General features: G+C 39.2%; 1 protein-coding gene across 2 annotated transcripts; it reads left to right on the top strand.

Moving 5' to 3' along the window:
• Positions 1–1,515: 1,515 nt before the first annotated feature.
• LOC133529203 (protein ABHD18) lies at positions 1,516–18,925 on the top strand. 2 transcript variants are annotated; one of them, XM_061866868.1, is made up of 10 exons: positions 1,516–2,351; positions 2,485–2,569; positions 3,852–4,034; positions 8,051–8,163; positions 11,742–11,880; positions 12,439–12,528; positions 13,241–13,715; positions 14,262–14,600; positions 15,037–15,172; positions 17,295–18,925. In XM_061866868.1, the coding sequence occupies exons 1-10, from the start codon at positions 2,260–2,262 to the stop codon at positions 17,359–17,361; spliced, it is 1,719 nt and encodes a 572-aa protein (XP_061722852.1). In that variant the 5' UTR covers positions 1,516–2,259; the 3' UTR covers positions 17,362–18,925. The 2 variants fall into 2 exon arrangements, with proteins under 2 accessions (XP_061722852.1, XP_061722853.1); XM_061866869.1 differs by lacking the exon at positions 2,485–2,569 and having other exon boundaries at positions 1,535–2,351.
• Positions 18,926–19,134: the final 209 nt, after the last annotated feature.

Genomic DNA, 19,134 nt, shown 5'->3' with positions numbered 1-19,134 from the left:
CGTGCGAAATCGCCTTTTCATACAAACGTAGTTCTCATTTTTCTCTCTAGATATTCAAATTATTGAAACTATTTTATATGCTACGCTATGCCCCTACATTTGATTTTTCGATTTTTTAATTATAAGAGTTAGGTTAGGAGCATTTAAAATTTTAAATTAAAAAAAAAAAAATTGTATGAAATCTGTTTTTCGCGCCTACTGTCAATGTTTGAGGCTTGTACACTGGTATTCTGGGGATCTTTCTCTTTTATCTATTACTATTCCAAATTTCAAATCGATAGCTTAAGTACTACTCGAGATATTTAGCAATGTGACACACGGACGGACAGTCGCACCATAAGGGTCCCTTTTGTACCTTTCTAGTACGGAACCCTAATAAAGCGCCAATTACAGCCCATTCGATGGCGTAACGTGACGTACGCGTTTGCATTATTTAAGTCTAATTTTGTATGGAATTTTGAGTTTCCAAAACTTTCCGCTTTGGCGTGCTGTTTCTAAATCCCATACTAAATGAGACTAAACGCAAACGCGTACGTCACCTTACGAAATCGAATAAATTTACACTAGGGCAGGGACTCTAGTCTGGGGGCCTACCGCGAATATTGAAATTCGCAAATTGCGGGAATCTTTCTCTTTTACTCTCACTAAGATGTAATTAGAGTGACAGAGAAAAATGCCCGAAATTGACGAACTTCGATTTTCGCGGTTATAGCCCTGCTTACTTTTAGTGGACGCCGTACGAGCCCAATTATCACCAAGCTTCATATTTTGTGTGAAAAACTAAACAAACTGTACCAACTGGTGAAAAGACGCAGTACGAGTAAAAGGGTTAAAGAGGTGTTCCCCGTTGGATATATGGATATTACGTATTTATATTAATATGTAATATATTAATTATGATTAATATGTACCGTATCTGCAGTACAGTTCTATAAAGTCTCTTCAGTACCTATGAAGTAGAACTGTGTCACTTTGTAATATTGAAAAATTAAAAAAAAAATGAAACTATTTTTTTAATTGCTTTATTGGGGTTGGATATGAGAATACCCCGTTTCATTTGTGGTATGTACAAAAATGAAATCAGCCATATCGTATCTGGAGATTCTGAAGGAGCCCAAACTTGGTATGTTTTGAAAATAAATTATTTTTGTTTTAATTTAAAAATAATGGCTGAAATGTAATATGTAATGTGGTATATTTTTAGTATTGCCTCAGAAAGCCCTTTCATACAATACCACACACAATAGGTTTCAGAAAAACATCCGTTACAAAAAAATTAAGGACTCGGCAGCTCGGCACCCCCCATCCTAAGGAATTTTTTTTAGAACCTGTGGTTCAAAAATTTTGTTTTGACCTCTAGTATGCGTGTGCCCAATGGCTAAACTGTACATCGATTTGTGGTATTTTATGCGTATACCTTACACTATTTTTTACCTATACTCTATTACATTTTAGAGCATGAATAACTAACAATGGCCACCTACACGACGTGCTAAATCTTGTGCTAAAACAGAGCATAATCTTAGTTATGCGGAAGTTAGACGGAAGCAGTCACTGACACCACCAAGGTGATTGCGAATTTGTCACGTCAAAAGCTGCGTCAGCAACGTGCTGTGTCGTTGTTTACTTGGCACTACTACTAAATTGGCATTGGCGACAACTACCAGAAAATAACCTGCGATGCAGATAAATGTAAATTTCCTTTACCTACTCTATCACAGAAAAATTATAAAATCTTAAAATGAATACAAAAACTACGACTGTAAACGGGCCTACGAATAGAAACCGCCATAAGTTTTGCTTCCGTAACCGCCATAACTTTTGCTTCCGTTTCCTAGCTTATAGTGTTACCATTCTATTATATATAATTGGTTTTATTTCCGGACTACAAGATCATACAATTTTCCAGAACATGTTTCATTACTACAAAGGCTACAAATATTATTTTTCTTAAATATCACGGATTAAATTTCTTCCCATTATTACAAACTTTTTGTTATCTTTAATTTGACATATTAAAATGCAAAAGGATTTAGAAAAGAAATAACGAAGTATCAACGATGCATAAAACGAAACGCATCAATATGACAGAACAGCTGAGCCCGCTGAAAAATTATTTATTGTGTTGACACCACATTCCTCTCCCCATCTAAAAATGTGTTCAATGTGTTGACACCGGCCATGCACGGGACAGCAACCACAAATATCATCAAGTAATCGTGTAACAACCTCAATATCCAATCTACTTATATCACAAAAATGTCAGCGAGTAGATTGGATGCAGTTTATCGTAGTATACTTATTACAAAATTCTTCACTAAAGGATGGGGAAAGCCTGAAAATTTACGTCGGTATGTGCAATAACTCCTTAACTGACTCGTACATAAAATAATTATTTGTTGTAGAGTTATGTTTACTCGCATTCCTAACCTTATCAATCGTGTTTACCTAATTTATGTAATCGAATGTTTTGCCCCTCCAAAGGTTATTCGAGTTTAGAAAAGTAGTATCGAACCGAGATGAATGCTTCAAGCTCATTGAGAGAGACTATGCAGTTACTATTACTAAGGTATTTTTTTTATTGTTATAATTTTTACAATATTTTTTTAATATTGATTTACATAACCTCATCTTCCATAAATATTTTTCCATGGTTAAATCAGGTCAGTGTTACCAGTGTTGCCATAGTTCTAACTCTGGAGTGAACACAGACCTGAGATGGGTCAAATATCCCTTCATCTGGCATACTGCCGCAGTAGGAAAGTCTACTTGTAATTTATTTAATTGGCTCAATGTTATAATCCAACAAACTTAAACTGATGTATGCCACCTGAAGGGACATAGATGCTATCACATTAAAGTATGACCAGATATTCTAAATATTTGCAGCATGGTTGAATTAAATCATATTAGCTGGTACACAACACACACTATTCATTCAATTAATTCCATACTTTCGCCACATTTACAACTTGATCTGATTTATCAATAGAGCTGTTAGAGATAACTACAGTAACTTGGGACCTTACTGGTCTAAAGTTGCAGAGGACAGAGTTCAGTGGAGAATGTTAGAGAAGGCCTATGCCAAAAGGCACACCAAACTGCAGGACATTCTCTAGTTTACAAGTCACGCTCGCGCCCATACGTGTAATAGTTAATAAAGAATATTTAAAAACTATATTAATAAAAATAAAATAACTTGTCAGGATGTCGCCATCGACGTATACGTCTGGGAGGACATCATCATTATCATCAGTTTACAAAAAAATATATATATCTAATTAAACAACGTAGTACCCAAGGATGGGAAATAAATGGCTATATATAAAAATATATAACTACAGTTAAAATTAATATAACCAATACTTTGTCCGAACTGGTTGAAAGATCAAAATCATAAATTACAAAGAAATGTTGCATGGGAAGATTTACAAGCAGATCCAAAAGTAACAATATATCAGGACTTTAACACATTCACTGCCAGCAACCCGCTAGGCGGATTCCTTGTTTGGAAGCGCTTTTTGCTACATATGGGTTTCCCATGTTATTGGCTATAAAAAAAAAAGATAAAAAAAACATTTATTTCAGACCTTGGTCCATACAGTGGTAGATTAACTTACTCTAAAAATTATATTATATTGTTATTTAAATAAATTTAACTTAAAATAAATATTTTAGGGTTTAAACTGGAGCATATACTCATACTATGGCACTAAATGTAAATACCATATTTTTATATATAAAAGTTTCTTATTAAAGAACAATACTTCTCAAAAACGGATTTATTGCAATCTGCAACCATCATATATTTTTTACCTCATGAGAGATTTACATGATGAAATGTCTTCCAGGAACAAAAACTATCAGACTGCACACTTCTGGAAGGGTACTTTATATCACCACTGCACCGCTACCTGCCCGGGATAGTGCCAGAAGTGGCACAGAAGGCCCACTTCCAGGTGCTCCTGCCTATCCATTGGCCGGAGAAAGGAGTTAAACCCATGTGTTTGCATCTGGCTGGTACTGGTGACCATGTAAGTTTAAGTAGTTTTTAGTACTTATTTTTGTCCTCATAGATTTCATGTTCAATTCTGTGCCTACTTTTAATGTTGGTGCATAAACTGAATTCGAATTATCATGTGAAAATAAGAAAAGTCAATTCATCACACTTGCTTATGCTAAATAGTGTTACTTCATGGAGGCATTAAGAGATGAATATGATGTACTCCCAGACGTATCCGTCAACGCCGACATCCTGACAAATATAAAAAGGTCTTAACTATTACGTGCCTGGGCGCGGACGTGGCTTGCGAATCCAAATTTTGTTTTGAAAGTCCAGCAACACGAAACACAATAGAGTTGTCCAGATGCGTTGTATCTGTAATGGTAGGAGTGCTTGGGCCGAGTTTTTCGGTTATTTTACTACATTTTAAGTTGTTTTCCCCAATAGCTAATAGCTTTGTATACACCCTCTATACACCTATTTAAAGATTCGATTTTTTTTAGGCAGTTTATTTAACCACCTTCCTTTTCATCTTACGTGATTAATGAATGACCCCTTAAACCTTGGACTACTAAACACGTCAACTGACGTGCTCAACTACAACCCAATATCAACCTTCAAGCATTCCGATAAGGTTCACGTTGCCGCGCCGCACACGATAGGCCGCGTGCAGTAGTTTAAGCCAGCTAAATATCAAAGGTTTGATCGTATTCTCAGCTGCAATGTTTGTGTCTTTCAACAAATAAATTAAATTAACTGGCCACAATTTGGCACAAGTATCAGACATGTGTACGAGTGCTTTGCTTCTCTAAGAGCCTAAGTTCGGAGCATAGGACTTGCATCGTAGGCTCATACTTGACATACGTCTTTTTACTGGCAAGTGCCAATTCTTGCTGCATTGTCGATGCATTTCTGCTTGTTTACACTTCACTTTCGACCAAAATATAGTATGTTGATAACCCCCTATATAAAATACTACGTAGTGGAGTGCCAAGTTCAGACAAATTTGGTGAAGCAGGTACTCCGCACTGTTATCATTTTTTGGAACAAGCCAAGACATTAGAAAGGAACAAAAATGTGGCGCGCCGCGCGTAACTTGCGACGGAAAATATAGCAATTGCACGGGTTTAAAGCGCCCTGCGTTGAACGCATGCGATCAACTGAATGTAGGAAAAATTACATTTTACTTGTACATTAGATAATCTAATGACACTATTAGTCTACTCAATAAACCGAAAACGGGGAAAAATAGAGATACTACTCCTAAAAATACGTGTGATACCTCATAGATTCGTAATGATGCCTAGAAAAATATATTTGAAGCGTTTATTAGCACACAAAAAATATCAAAAGTTATTAACAAACAAAAGGGGAAAAAGTAGATATTTCTTATTTACCCATTATCTCAAAAAGTTTAAATATTTACGAAATCAAAATTAATATTATAGAGGAGGATATTTCAAATAGAAAAGTCCATATTTGCAGAAGTATATATATATCTCCATTATTTGTACTTTTTCACTATTTTTCACCGTTTTCAGTGTGTCGAGTAGACTATATTGTCTTAGAGGCGTGTCAATATATTTACACGACCTTATTATCAGTGTCTTAGAAGCATAGAAATATATTTTTCACGTCAGCAGCTAGAACAAGGGTAATTTGCTGCTTAAACACAGTGAGCAAAAACGCATTTTGCTCACCGAGTGAGACAAAATAACATTCAAGTGACCTTTGGATTCGAATGTCATTTCAACGTGCGGGGCCTAATACAAGTTCGAAATATTTGGATTCTATTGTCTTTATCCCTTTCACGTCATTAGCAAAAATAAAGAGACAAAAAAGTGCATACGTAATTCAACGGTATATTGACGGTTTATAATAGACCCCCGAAATAAGTCAGACCGCATCGTTCCAAAACACCCTACGAGTAATAATTAATTAATGAAATAAAAGTTTAAAATTTAATAAAAACACCATATTTTACGTATTTTATTATACAATCAAAACAATGAACTTATACAAATTTACGCAATTGTTACGCAGTAAATAATTCTACTTAACTACTTTTAACGATCTCTACTATAGTTGACAAATAGTAGTATCCGCAATTCGGACCGGATCTTACAGTGTTTTTTTTTACAAAAAAAAAGTGATCGATTGAACTGTCAATTGATGTTCGTTTATTCATTATTTTCGTATTATTTTATTGAAATTTCTTTCGTTTTGTTTTATTACGGTAATTAAAGTTAATTGTTAGAATACCTTCAGAAAACATGAGTGAAATAGTGATCCGTCCGTCTGGATTACATTTTTTCAGGTTGTATTTTTTGATGGCTGTCTGACGTGAAAATTTTTGTGTACTACACGAGATCAAAGTTATTTACATCTCGTGCGCTTTTGAGTCCCTTACTACGCTCAAGATTCTAAATTATTATAGAATCTTTCGCTTTCACGGGACTCAAAACAAGCACTCGAATAAATATCAAACTTTGCTCTCTTGTTGTACAAATAACTATTTAGAACGTCGGCTTGCAAAGATGTTTGTGAGCTCGACTGTACCATTATCCGCACTGTTAAATGAAAATTATAAACCTTATTGCAAAGGCATACATTTTGCAAAGCTAGATTAAAATTTACGGATCCAATTTATGGTTATTTTAGCCTTCAAGCTCGTGGCAAAAATGAATAGGTAGGGTCCACACAAGACAAGCTGCCTCACGGGTAAATATCCGCACGAAACAGCTCAAACGTCACGCGGCTGCCAAGCGTTGACGAATTGAGAAACTGAGCTGAGGGCCTACGCGCCTACCGTAACCGCGAACATTGAATATTTATCGACATTTTGTTATCTGCCTCTCTTCTCTACCGCTCTTGCATTTTCGAGTGATGGGCAGATAATGTAATTTCGAATGCCGATATTAGCTAGAGGCCCTCTGATGCTTTGCACGGCAATTTTCTCGCTAGGCGGCTGGTTCGGTGTGGACCCGCCTAATGAATAAATAACATTCAAACCTTGAGGATGACGTATGTGGCGTGATTGCTCTTATCGATTTATTCAAGTCATATTTATAGTCGTAATGCGTCATTTGTAGATCAATGTCTATTACATATAATGTCTGCAATAAGTTTAGGCCAAACGGTCAATTCTAATTATAGGTACATTTAAAATCAAAAACATCTAAAATAATAAAGTGAAAAATGCTATTTATTAGGACGCAATGAAAACACAATCAGTTGATGATCAGAATAAAATATATGGGTTTATTTCCATTTCGCTCTGAACTTTTATAACCTCGTAATCGTAAGGCCTAATATACATTACAATGTACACCCCGTTTCAATCTAATTAAAACCTTTTACAAACGAAATAAAGAAGGATTTATTTTGTTTCATTCTGTTCTCAAACAAACGAAGTTCAGCGTTCAGCTCATTGTATAATACAACAAGGTAAAAAAATCCCTTAAAAACTTCTGAATTTTATACAAAATTAAAATTAGTAAAACTAATAAAATTTTCGATTTTTTACTTAAATTAAGACAGTATTTTAATTTATAAAAATTACATTTTGTTTTAAGACAAGCTTGGGAAACCAGAAGTTGATGATTTTTAGTATGTGATTTTGGGCGTTTTTTTTTAGGGTTTGTGATTGATTTATATTCAAAAACTTTATCATAGGTACCTATATCACAAATGGCGTAGCTTTCTGATGGTAGCAATATTGTACATATATCTGTTTCTGAAAAGTATATGTTTACATAAACATGATTTAGCCTATGCAAGTGTTAGAAATACTGATTTCGCAGTAAAAATCAATGTTATAATTTTTTTTTTTGTATTTTTCCCAGAATCAACTAAAAATTACGTGACACATATATTAATTTCAGGGTAAAAAAAATCAGGCATTAGGGTTAAATTAAACTAAAGTAATCGGCTTACTAGCTGTTCATAGCTCATAACGGTTCGAGGATTTTACCTAAATCTGAGCTATTCTTTGCGCTGCATTTTAGTAGCTAACAATGATTTCACCGAATTGGGTGTTGGTTGCAGTTCTTCTGGCGGCGTCGAAATCTCATGGTGAAGCCGCTCATCAAAGAAGCTGGCATCGGCGGCATCATCCTCGAGAACCCCTTCTACGGCCTCCGGAAACCGATGGACCAAGTGTAAGGAACGTCCATACTTAATTAAAAAAACACCACACTAGAGGGGCTCCGTGGCGCCAATGACCTTAGATCTGAATCCCTTAGTTTTCTAATGTTTTTTGTAGCTTATCATATTAACAGCAAGTATCCCATATTTACTTCAAATTTCATTGTCTTCGAGATATTTGACATCAATGTTGAACAATTTTAGGCCAAAAAACTGGTTTTCCAGCCATAATACTTGTGTTAGGGTCTCCCCAAACCAGTCGACGCGGAGTCGGCTTTCGCCGAGTGTTTTACACCACACTATTCGCATTTAGCCGATCGACTGTCTCCGCGGTTGGACACCTGCGTTTAGCAGTCTCATCCTCCTTGCGGCCGTAGAGACGCCCGATCGCCTGCGACTTGCTATCGCAACAGTTGTAAAGCGACGGTCGGCTCTCCCGTGCTCCGTCCTGCCGTCGAGACGTCAGACAGCACACGTACAGCCGTTGAGTCCGACGAACAGATGTAGGACAGCGGGTGATCGGCAATCGTAAATCTCATTTTTGGAGACTGGTTGTTAGTAACAACCTGAGCTATGTTCGGCCGTCGAAGACGCTGAACGGCTTCCGCCAGCTGTGACCGATCCTTATCGTAGGTACTCGGCCGTGATCGGAGCCGTTCGACTCTTTCCGGCACCGTACGGCGGTATAAGGAGATTTATGAATGCGAACGTGTGCGGTAGGCTGCAAACAGCGTCGTACGAATGCGAACAGCTTTACGGCAAAACGCCGTTTTCCCGTCGAAAGACGTCGTTTCGCGTGGGCCGAGCCGATTTACGACTTATTCGCTCTTATTGCGTTGACATAAAGCTTTTTCCGTACGCGATTTGCCGAAACGGCGTCGACTAGTTTGGGGAGACCCTTAATAAGTTTAAAATTAAAATCTCTGACCAGTTTTTAGAGACGTCAAAGACGAACCCAAATATGTAGATTTCGTATTTGTAAGATCCTTCACTGCAATCGAGTATCGAAATAATTGCTTTTTTAGACAACGTTTAAAAAAGAAGTATTCATTTCTTTCAAAATCTGGCTGAGTAGATAAAAGATTGAAGAACCGATAGCCGTTTGTCTTATAATTCTATCTGTAGTGCAAATGTAGGAATATCGACTCAGAACTTGTCCAAAATCGATGAAAACCGCGTCCCTTAGATCAGGGGACACCAACGTTTTTTTGTGTCAGACCTCTGTGAGTTGAGTACATCAGTTTGTTGAAGTAAAACACGCCCGGTACAACACACTTAAAACGCTTCAGCTTGGGAGACAATTGATCGTGTCCGTGTGGGAATCGCTAAAAGGTGCCATTTGCGAATATAACCACATTGATTCCGTAACCATAAAAGGCGTCTAAAAAATCATAACCGCTATGACTACGCGCGGAACAAACTCTAAACCGTCTCATTCAATCTTGATCTTTATTTCCAACAGATAAAATCAGTTTTGGCTTCTCTTGTAATTGTCCACCTACGTGTAAAATCGTAGATTTGATATGATTTAATGTGGGCTGGTCAAGTCAACACCTGTGTCTTTAATTAGACTTATGAGACAAACGGAAGGGCGTGTTATTATTTACTTTCAAATTTGGCACAGTACCATGATGACGTTATTGTAATATCTATTAAATTAGGTAATATTATGTCGAAACAATCTAAAACGTCTGAAAATGTTTATACGGACGGCAAAGTGCCAAAAATATGTATACACGTTATTATACGGGCAATAAGGTAGTGTATACATATTTTTGGAATTGTGTTTTTATCGATATTTTCAGACGTGACTGTACAAAAACAAAAGAAAGGAATATTCAAATATAAGGGCAATGTTGCACTGTAATAACTACTTAATGGTTTTAATTATAGTCACACGTTGATAACGAAATAAAAAATATTTTTTACAAATAAACGAATTATTACGTAAGTACCGTTGTTGGATACACTGCGATATACGATGGAGCCATGTCCATATGAACCAGACCTTTTTAAATCTAAATTTATTAAGGTACCATAGTAAAAAATGCAATTCTCCATTACTTTTCTGCAATTAAAACAATACAAATATATTATTAGGTTAGGCGAGTAAACAGAGATACTTAAAGATATTAAAAACTATATAAAATGATAATTTATTTATTTAATGATAATACTAAAAATAAAACGAAGGATTTAGTAAAATTAACTTAAAAATACTCAGAAAAAAATCCGCAAACGGTTTCTCTTACCCCGAGCAAAATAAACTATGTTTATCTTATCCCACCTGACCTCACATAAACTATAAAGTAATATAAAAAGTGGCTGTGACATAAACGGACAGACAGACGGACATGACGAATCTATAAGGGTTCCGTTTTTTGCCATTTGGCTACGGAACTCTAAAAAGAGAGAACCAGACCTATATCGCAATTCATTGCAAGCGTTAGTAAGGCGATTATTACACTGATGCGATTACCGGATGTTGCAACGGCGTGAATGGTGTGATAACAGCCTTACAAAATAACTAAAGTGTAATTCTTTTGACCATAAAGGCCTTGATTTATGATTCATATGAAAGCTTACGTCACTAACATTTTGGTCAGGCCTTACGATTAACTAAGGTTGTTTTTTTATTCCGTAGACTAAAATGACGTTTCATATGTAAGCATGACATTTCGTAGTACCACATGAAATGTCATTTTAGTTTACGGAATAAAAAAACAGAATTATAATCTCGTCAGTTACCTACTTCACTAGTGTTGAAACTAATATCTTATCAATTTAAACAAACGTGGGTGTTATCATCTTTAGGATCGATCTGAATTATGTATAACAAGGTCAAATCTTTATAAAGAATATGTATCTACCTCATATTTTGACACATTCAGAGACCTTTTTTTTCTAAAATTTGTAATTCTTTTGTATTTACTACATCTGCTATTCAAAAATGTCCTTCCTGTCCTTTCTCCATTTTCCTACTTTATAGGTTTGGTGTGGTATGGCACTTTTAATGTAGGCTCTTTATTTCGTAAAATTGGCTCTCATAATTTTTCTCCTGACCCTACACATCAAAACTATCAAACTTTAATGTAAGCCCGACATACTTTAATAATTAAAGAGGCCGCCAAAAAAAAGAAGTTTCCGCTAAAATAAATTAGACAATTTTACACAGATCAAGCTATCCTCAAACTAAGCAAAGCTTGTACTGAGCGAAGGTAGATGCTTAGGAGTACATTGACACCATCCGTAACTCAATAAATGAAAATAAGAATGGGGCCAGTACAGCGGTGTCACGCACACGAATTCGAGCCAATTATGCAGTCTAACGCCACAACGCGATTGGTTGATGAGTTCGCATCACGCGCGCGTTTGGTTGCAACTAGTTGCGTTAGACTGCACGATTGGCTCTAATTCGTGAGTGACACCACTGAACTAGCACCATCCTTAGTGCCCGTAAGGCCCGTCCTTAGATAAATGTCAATGCCTTAGAAGGGTTCAAAGGCAAGTTCTCCAGCCTCACGCCATTACAAAGACGTAAACACAGAGTACGCTTGGCTACCTAAACATAATAACAGTCTTTATATTACAGGCGGTCGTCCCTTCATAATGTGTCAGACATCTTCGTGATGGGCGGATGCCTGATTCTCGAATCCCTGGTTTTATTCCATTGGTGTGAACGAAACGGACTTGGACCTCTTGGTGTCACCGGTCTCTCTATGGGTGGTCATGTAAGTATATAGTTTATTTGGTTAGCTCTCTCTCTCTCTCTCTCTCTCTCTCTCTCTCTCTCTCTCTCTCTCTCTCTATAAAGCTAGCAATCGGAACAGGACAGCCAACTTTTTCGCGTAAATGTGAAAGGAAAAGAAAAAGTAGGTGTCGTGTCGTATCAAAAAGTCAAAGCCAGCTCTTTGATAGATCCAGATCAAGATAGGAAAAGCTGGAAGATACTCCACCGACAAGAGAATTACCCTTAAGTTCATGATGATGATAATGTCAAATTGGGAAGAAATATGGGAGACTTCGGTACACCATCGGAGATCGAAGAAAAAACAGAGACGTGTCCAACTCTACAATAAAAGTGATGCTCTTAACATCCTAACTCCCAGAGGTCAAACATTTTCCATCCAAGACCTTGACATTTTCATTTTGTAATTGAATTTTGATTATTTTCATTGACCCGATATCGCGTCTGTTGGAAGCGAGGAGTTAAAGCAAACAAGCGTCGTCTTAGTTTCGAGTTCAAGCTTGTTGCTTTGACGTTTCACAAAGAGTTGCTTGGCTTATAGATGGCGTCGCTGGCAGCTACAAATTGGCCGAAACCCCTGGTGCTGGTGCCGTGCTTGTCCTGGTCAACCGCGTCTGCAGTATTCCTACAGGTACAACCAATTATTTACCCATACAATGACCAGGTGGCGTAGCTAACTTGTGACCGAAATTGAAAAGTTAAACATGACTTTGATACTTAACGAATCGAAAACTTATAGTTCACTTTAATACTTTACGTGATAAGCAGTTGTTGCCCCCTACAGTCGGACGATCTACCATTTTATGGCCTAAGTCGAAAACCTAAACCTGACTTTCACTGCTAGCGTGACTTACGAGCATTTCCTCCTCCTGTGTTGTCCCGGGGCTCCTGTGTTGACATCCACAGTCCACGTACGCTCACTATAATGCCAATCGAAAAGTAAAAAGCATGTCGGAATAACAGATACAAACGAAAAGTCACGTGATCATTTCCATTATCAGATTATTTCTCTTTCGTTTGGCGTTAACGATTGACAATTGCCACAATGGCTACACCTCCGACTTTGCTGGCGAGTGACACCAACTGGTAACCAGAAAAATTATAGTCCTTGTAAACTTTCGAATATTCAAAGATCTTCACAAGGACTGGTCGAGCACTGCCCCCATACGCCGGTCCATGTTGAAGGCCTTCTCTGGCTGCATCCTCCGGTTCCTATCTACCTACTCAGGAACCTATCTACCTAATATAAAAAAATACAAATTCTTTATCCTTTAACAGCGAGTGACATTTGTAAACCGCTATCGGTACTATTTTGTATCATAGAACTAAGTTTTAAATTACAGGGTGTCATGTCACAATCAATAAACTGGGATTTACTAGAAGACCAGTACCTCTCGGACGGCGAATACCGCGAAAAACTCTCTAAAATGGTCACCATCGTCGACGAGGCTTTTCTAGCAGGAAAAAAATTCGCACAGACCTACCACCCCACCACCCATCCCGTCTCCACCACCGTTGACATGGCTAAGAAACTAGACATAACTTATAAGGAGAAAAATTTGGAATCAGATATAATAGATATGACGAAAAATATGGTGGACTTAAATAAAAAAATGCCAAAGAAAGAAACGAAACCTTTTCCGAGGGAGGTTTTGATTCAGGAATTGCAAAGGCTTCTGGATGAAAAGAAAATCAGTCAGCAGCTGTATGAGAAGCTGTTGTCGAACGACAAGTTTGAGCTGATGCCTCAAGATATCGAAGACATCAACAAGTTGACGGAAGAGAAGATTAATGAGATATTGATGAAGTGTAAAATTGGTGAGTAGTATAGCAATATCACAGATTTACAGACGGGAAGACGTGATTAAACTCGACTTTTTCCTAGACTCATATTTTTTTTCGATTTTTTTTTTTCGATCCGATTTTTTTTGCTCTTAGTTCTAAATAATTTTCTAATACATATTCAAATTTAATAAATTTTCATCCTGATAATTCCAAAAACCGTCTTCATGTCATTATTTACAGCCACTACTGTCAACTCGATATAATTATTTTAAAAATCGAAAAAACCTCATTTTACGATGATATACTATATTTTAATATCCAAAAACAAAGAAATAAACAAACATAATAAAAGTTACTAAGATACTACACTAAAGATAAAAAAAATTGGCCCAAATCACTGTCAATGGGCAAGGTACCTAGAAGGCTGGCCGTATTTCCCCGCTGTATGGCGATACTTATACGCTGTGCGAAATAATGGCCAGCCCTCTGGTCGCCCGAGGCCTCTATTAGGCGCGCCGACAAATCTTTATAAAGCCTACACTTTACTTAACATAAATGATTTTGTTTCATTATTTCAAGCCGATTTGAGAACAACGGGTATGGTCGAAAACAAAACAGAACCAGTGAAAACCGACCAAAAGACAACTAGCCTACCCATTTTAAAACCACAAACACAACTACAACCAGTCCCAGAGACCAAACTAATAAAAGCCAAGAGTAAATCCTGGACAGTCTCGGAGATAACGTCGGATTTGTGGTCGAATCTGCCTTTCTTGAAAAGTAAGAGTGAGAAGAAGATAGACTGGAGCAAGGTGCATTGGAGGGACAGAGAGGCACTGCAATTCATGAGAGGGATCATGGACGAGTGCACGCATTTAAGTAACTTCTCTGTGCCATATGACACTTCGTTGATTATTGGTAAGTCGTAATTTCGTGTCTAAATGTCAAATTAGGGACCTTAACCTTTTGACCGCCAAAGACGTCATATGATGCGCGCAGCTACAGCCCAATATCAACCTTCATGCGTACAGACAAGGTTCACGATTACGCGCCGCGTACGATGGGCGTGGCGTTCAAAAGGTTAAGGCCTTGGTTTCCAGTTTACTTCATATGCTGCTGTATCGGATGAGAACATTTCTTGGAGCTAATGTCTAACCTTACATACAGCTTTATATACATTGTATCGCAACCAGAAACGGCCTTTGTTTAATAATGGTACTCCTATTTGCAGCAAACGCTAATGTTGGGTTGGGTAGCTACCACCCAGTTGTTACCAAAGTGAATTAGTGCCTATTGCACTGGATTTGTTTTATTATAAATACTGAGAGTAACCCCTCATGTTTTATTTATACAGCTGTGTGTGCAAAACACGACGCGTATGTGCCTCGCGACGACGTGGGCACGCTAGAGGAGATCTGGCCCGGCGCCGAAGTCCGCTACGTGGACGCCGGGCACGTGTCCGCCTACATCCTGCACCAGTCGCTCTTCAGGTAACATTACACTAGACACGTGGGCACGCTAGAGCAGATCTGGCCCGGCGCCGAAGTCCGCTACGTGGACGCCGGGCACGTGTCCGCCTACATCCTGCACCAGTCGCTCTTCAGGTAACATTACACTAGACACGTGGGCACGCTAGAGCAGATCTGGCCCGGCGCCGAAGTCCGCTACGTGGACGCCGGGCACGTGTCCGCCTACATCCTGCACCAGCGGCTCTTCAGGTAACATTACACTAGACACGTGGGCACGCTAGAGCAGATCTGGCCCGGCGCCGAAGTCTGCTACGTGGACGCCGGGCACGTGTCCGCCTACATCCTGCACCAGTCGCTCTTCAGGTAACATTACACTAGACACGTGGGCACGCTAGAGCAGATCTGGCCCGGCGCCGAAGTCCGCTACGTGGACGCCGGGCACGTGTCCGCCTACATCCTGCACCAGTCGCTCTTCAGGTAACTTTACCCTAGACACGTGGGCACGCTAGAGCAGATCTGGCCCGGCGCCGAAGTCCGCTACGTGGACGCCGGGCACGTGTCCGCCTACATCCTGCACCAGTCGCCCTTCAGGTAACATTACACTAGACACGTGGGCACGCTAGAGCAGATCTGGCCCGGCGCCGAAGTCCGCTACGTGGACGCCGGGCACGTGTCCGCCTACATCCTGCACCAGTCGCTCTTCAGGTAACATTACACCAGACACGTGGGCACGCTAGAGCAGATCTGGCCCGGCGCCGAAGTCCGCTACGTGGACGCCGGGCACGTGTCCGCCTACATCCTGCATCAGTCGCTCTTCAGGTAACATTACACTAGACACGTGGGCACGCTAGAGGAGATCTGGCCCGGCTCCGAAGTCCGCTACGTGGACGCCGGGCACGTGTCCGCCTACATCCTGCACCAGTCGCTATTCAGGTAACATTACACTAGACACGTGGGCACGCTAGAGCAGATCTGGCCCGGCGCTGAAGTCCGCTATGTGGTCGCCGGGCACGTGTCCGCCTACATCCTGCACCAGTCGCTCTTCAAGTAACATTACACTAGACACGTGGGCACGATAGAGCAGATCTGGCCCGGCGCTTAAGTCCGCTATGTGGTCGCCGGGCACGTGTCCGCCTACATCCTGCACCAGTCGCTCTTCAGGTAACATTACACTAGACACGTGGGCACGCTAGAGCAGATCTGGCCCGGCGCCGAAGTCCGCTACGTGGACGCCGGGCATGTGTCCGCCTACATCCTGCACAAGTCGCTCTTCAGGTAACATTACACTAGACACGTGGGCACGCTAGAGCAGATCTGGCCCGGCGCTGAAGTCCGCTATGTGGTCGCCGGGCACGTGTCCGCCTACATCCTGCACCAGTCGCTCTTCAAGTAACATTACACTAGACACGTGGGCACGCTAGAGCAGATCTGGCCCGGCGCTGAAGTCCGCTATGTGGTCGCCAGGCACGTGTCCGCCTACATACTGCACTAGTCGCTCTTCAGGTAACATTACACTAGACACGTGGGCACGCTAGAGATCTGGCCCGGCGCCGAAGTCTGCTACGTGGACGCCGGGCACGTGTCCGCCTACATCCTGCACCAGTCGCTCTTCAGGTAACATTACACTAGACACGTGGGCACGCTAGAGGAGATCTGGCCCGGCGCTGAAGTCCGCTATGTGGTCGCCGGACACGTGTCCGCCTACATCCTGAGGATTCCCATACGGCTTACGGCCAGCCTACTCCACAGTTGAGACGAGAATCAAAGCAATTTGAACCTTGTTTACAGTAGTTACATTACATACTTATTGACACTATTAACAGAGCGAATGGTCGCTAGAAGTAGCGGTACGGCGCTATCAATTAAATAAGGATTGTAGCAACTGTACAGTAGGTCTAAATTAACCATCATCATGTGAACTGAAACATGGCCACTGCAGGATTATACCTATAAATAAAAATTTGATACATCCACATCAAAACAAATACCCTCATTCTTCACAGGTAAACTGTTAATTTACCAGTTTAAGAGTCTTTAATTCTTATTTGCGTAATGCAAGTTAATTGTTAATTATACCAAAATGACATGCTTTCCTAATAACGTTTTTCAATGTCAGCATTCTAAATTCTGGTTTTGTTTACAGGTCTTGCATAAAAGAAGCATTTGAAAGGTCAAAGAAAAAATGGAAAGACGGCAAACATATTAACTGACGGTAGCTCACATCCCAAACTAACTACGAAGTCTCTTCAATAGGTAGCAAATATTCTCGCTGTACTCACTAACTGGACCTGGTTCGACCTTATGCTTTTATTAATAAGGTTTACCAATGGCCAGTTACTTGTGCCAACGATGGTATATGCCTGGTTAAGGCGGTATTCACATAGCATGCGGATCTACTTGCCGCTCCGGTGTGCGACTGAGTTCGCTACATGCATAATGCTATCTCGCTTACATACCGGACCGGAATGCGGTTCCGCATCAGTGTGGAAGAGTCGGACCAAGCTAACTGCGTGGATTGCAACGAAAAAGTGTATTGTCATAATTAAAGTCAAATTTCTATAATAATATACGTTTATAATGACACTACCTCACTTTGTTATGTTCAAGTCGGTGCGAAGTAAGGAATGCGAACCGGTTTTTATTTGTGAGAAGTTTCGGTTACTATCCGGTTATTATTTATTAACCGGTTTTTTTTTATACAATTAAAAACCGGTTTGCATGCCCTAATGCGAAGTTAGCTTAGACGGACTGTAACCGCGTTAGTTTTAGACTAATCGATAAGCAAAGAAACATATTTTCATATTGAAGTTATTAGCCAATTTAGCCATAAAGGTGTGATACGAATACGAAAAATTATGCAATAGGATAGATTGTTCGATTATAATATAGACGTGTGATATCTTTACATACTAAGAAAATGTACAAATTAGAATTAACGTGAGCTTATGAACGTCTGTGTCTGAATAACACTAATAATTATTAAAATGTTAACATTTATTTAAAATCGCTCAATGTCTAGTTGATAATGAACCTTGTACCCATATTTATAAGGTGGAAAATCAGACACCTTAGTTTAAAATTTAAAACTTTTTATACAATTAGATAAAATAGTCAAGTTTGTATAGTCAGCGTCAAATACTTCGTAGCAGTCAAAGTGGCCAAATAGTTCGGTACACCATACTAAATATATGGTGTACCGAACTATTTGGCTACTTTGGATGCAACAAAGTATTTGACGCTGACTGTACTGTACTTAGTTCTGCTTCTGACTTTATCATGTGAATGGTAATTTTTAAGCCTATTTTGGCGTTTGAACGTATTGGATATTTTGTTATAAAAATCGGTATCTCGTATATTGGGTATGTGCAAAGATAAAATCAAAACCATCACAGCGCATGTTTTGACATAAATATATTTCTTTATGACCGAATTTTCTTGGTATGAACTGTCAAGCAACTAATGATTTTTCAAAAGCCATATTAAAAAAGCCTTATTTGTATACATATCTGAAGTTGCGAATTTCAAGGTATATTTGTCAATATTTTACGTGTGTGTGGATAACAAACGTTTTTGCGTTTTTGTGAGACGATCCTAGTTATTTACACGTATTTATTTAGTCCCAGAATAGTGCATGGGCCTTTAATTTATTATACTTAGAGCTCTTCTGATACCGTTATGCTTTTCATAGATTTATTACAACACAAGTGTAGATAGTGTATTCTTTTTTGAGATACGAAGTTATAATTTTTATAATAAATATTGTTTTATGTTAAATGAGTGTTTTTCTTTCAAAATATACAACTAGCTTTTGCCCGAAGCTTCGTCTCTGTAGAATGATAATGATGATTTTGGTAAATTATATTCTGTCCCCGGGTCGCGAATCGGAGGTACTTTCCCAGTTGGGCTCTGCTCTAGATCTGGAATGACATCTGCTGTGCTGTGCCCTTCACACAAAGCGAGATGACATTTATTACTAGTATTAA

The sequence above is a fragment of the Cydia pomonella genome, chromosome 20, assembly GCF_033807575.1.
Source record: "Cydia pomonella isolate Wapato2018A chromosome 20, ilCydPomo1, whole genome shotgun sequence".
Lineage (NCBI taxonomy): Eukaryota > Metazoa > Arthropoda > Insecta > Lepidoptera > Tortricidae > Cydia > Cydia pomonella.
This window is presented reverse-complemented; position numbering and strand designations above follow the sequence as displayed.

What these genes read in the sequence shown, in the direction of transcription:
- LOC133529203 (XM_061866868.1), top strand. Translation starts at nt 2,260, where the DNA reads ATGTCAGCGAGTAGATTGGATGCAGTTTATCGTAGTATACTTATTACA. An exon ending in AAGCCTGAAAATTTACGTCG is followed by an intron (nt 2,352 to 2,484) that starts GTATGTGCAATA and finishes GCCCCTCCAAAG; the next exon opens with GTTATTCGAGTTTAGAAAAG. An exon ending in CGGAAACCGATGGACCAAGT is followed by an intron (nt 8,164 to 11,741) that starts GTAAGGAACGTC and finishes TTTATATTACAG; the next exon opens with GCGGTCGTCCCTTCATAATG.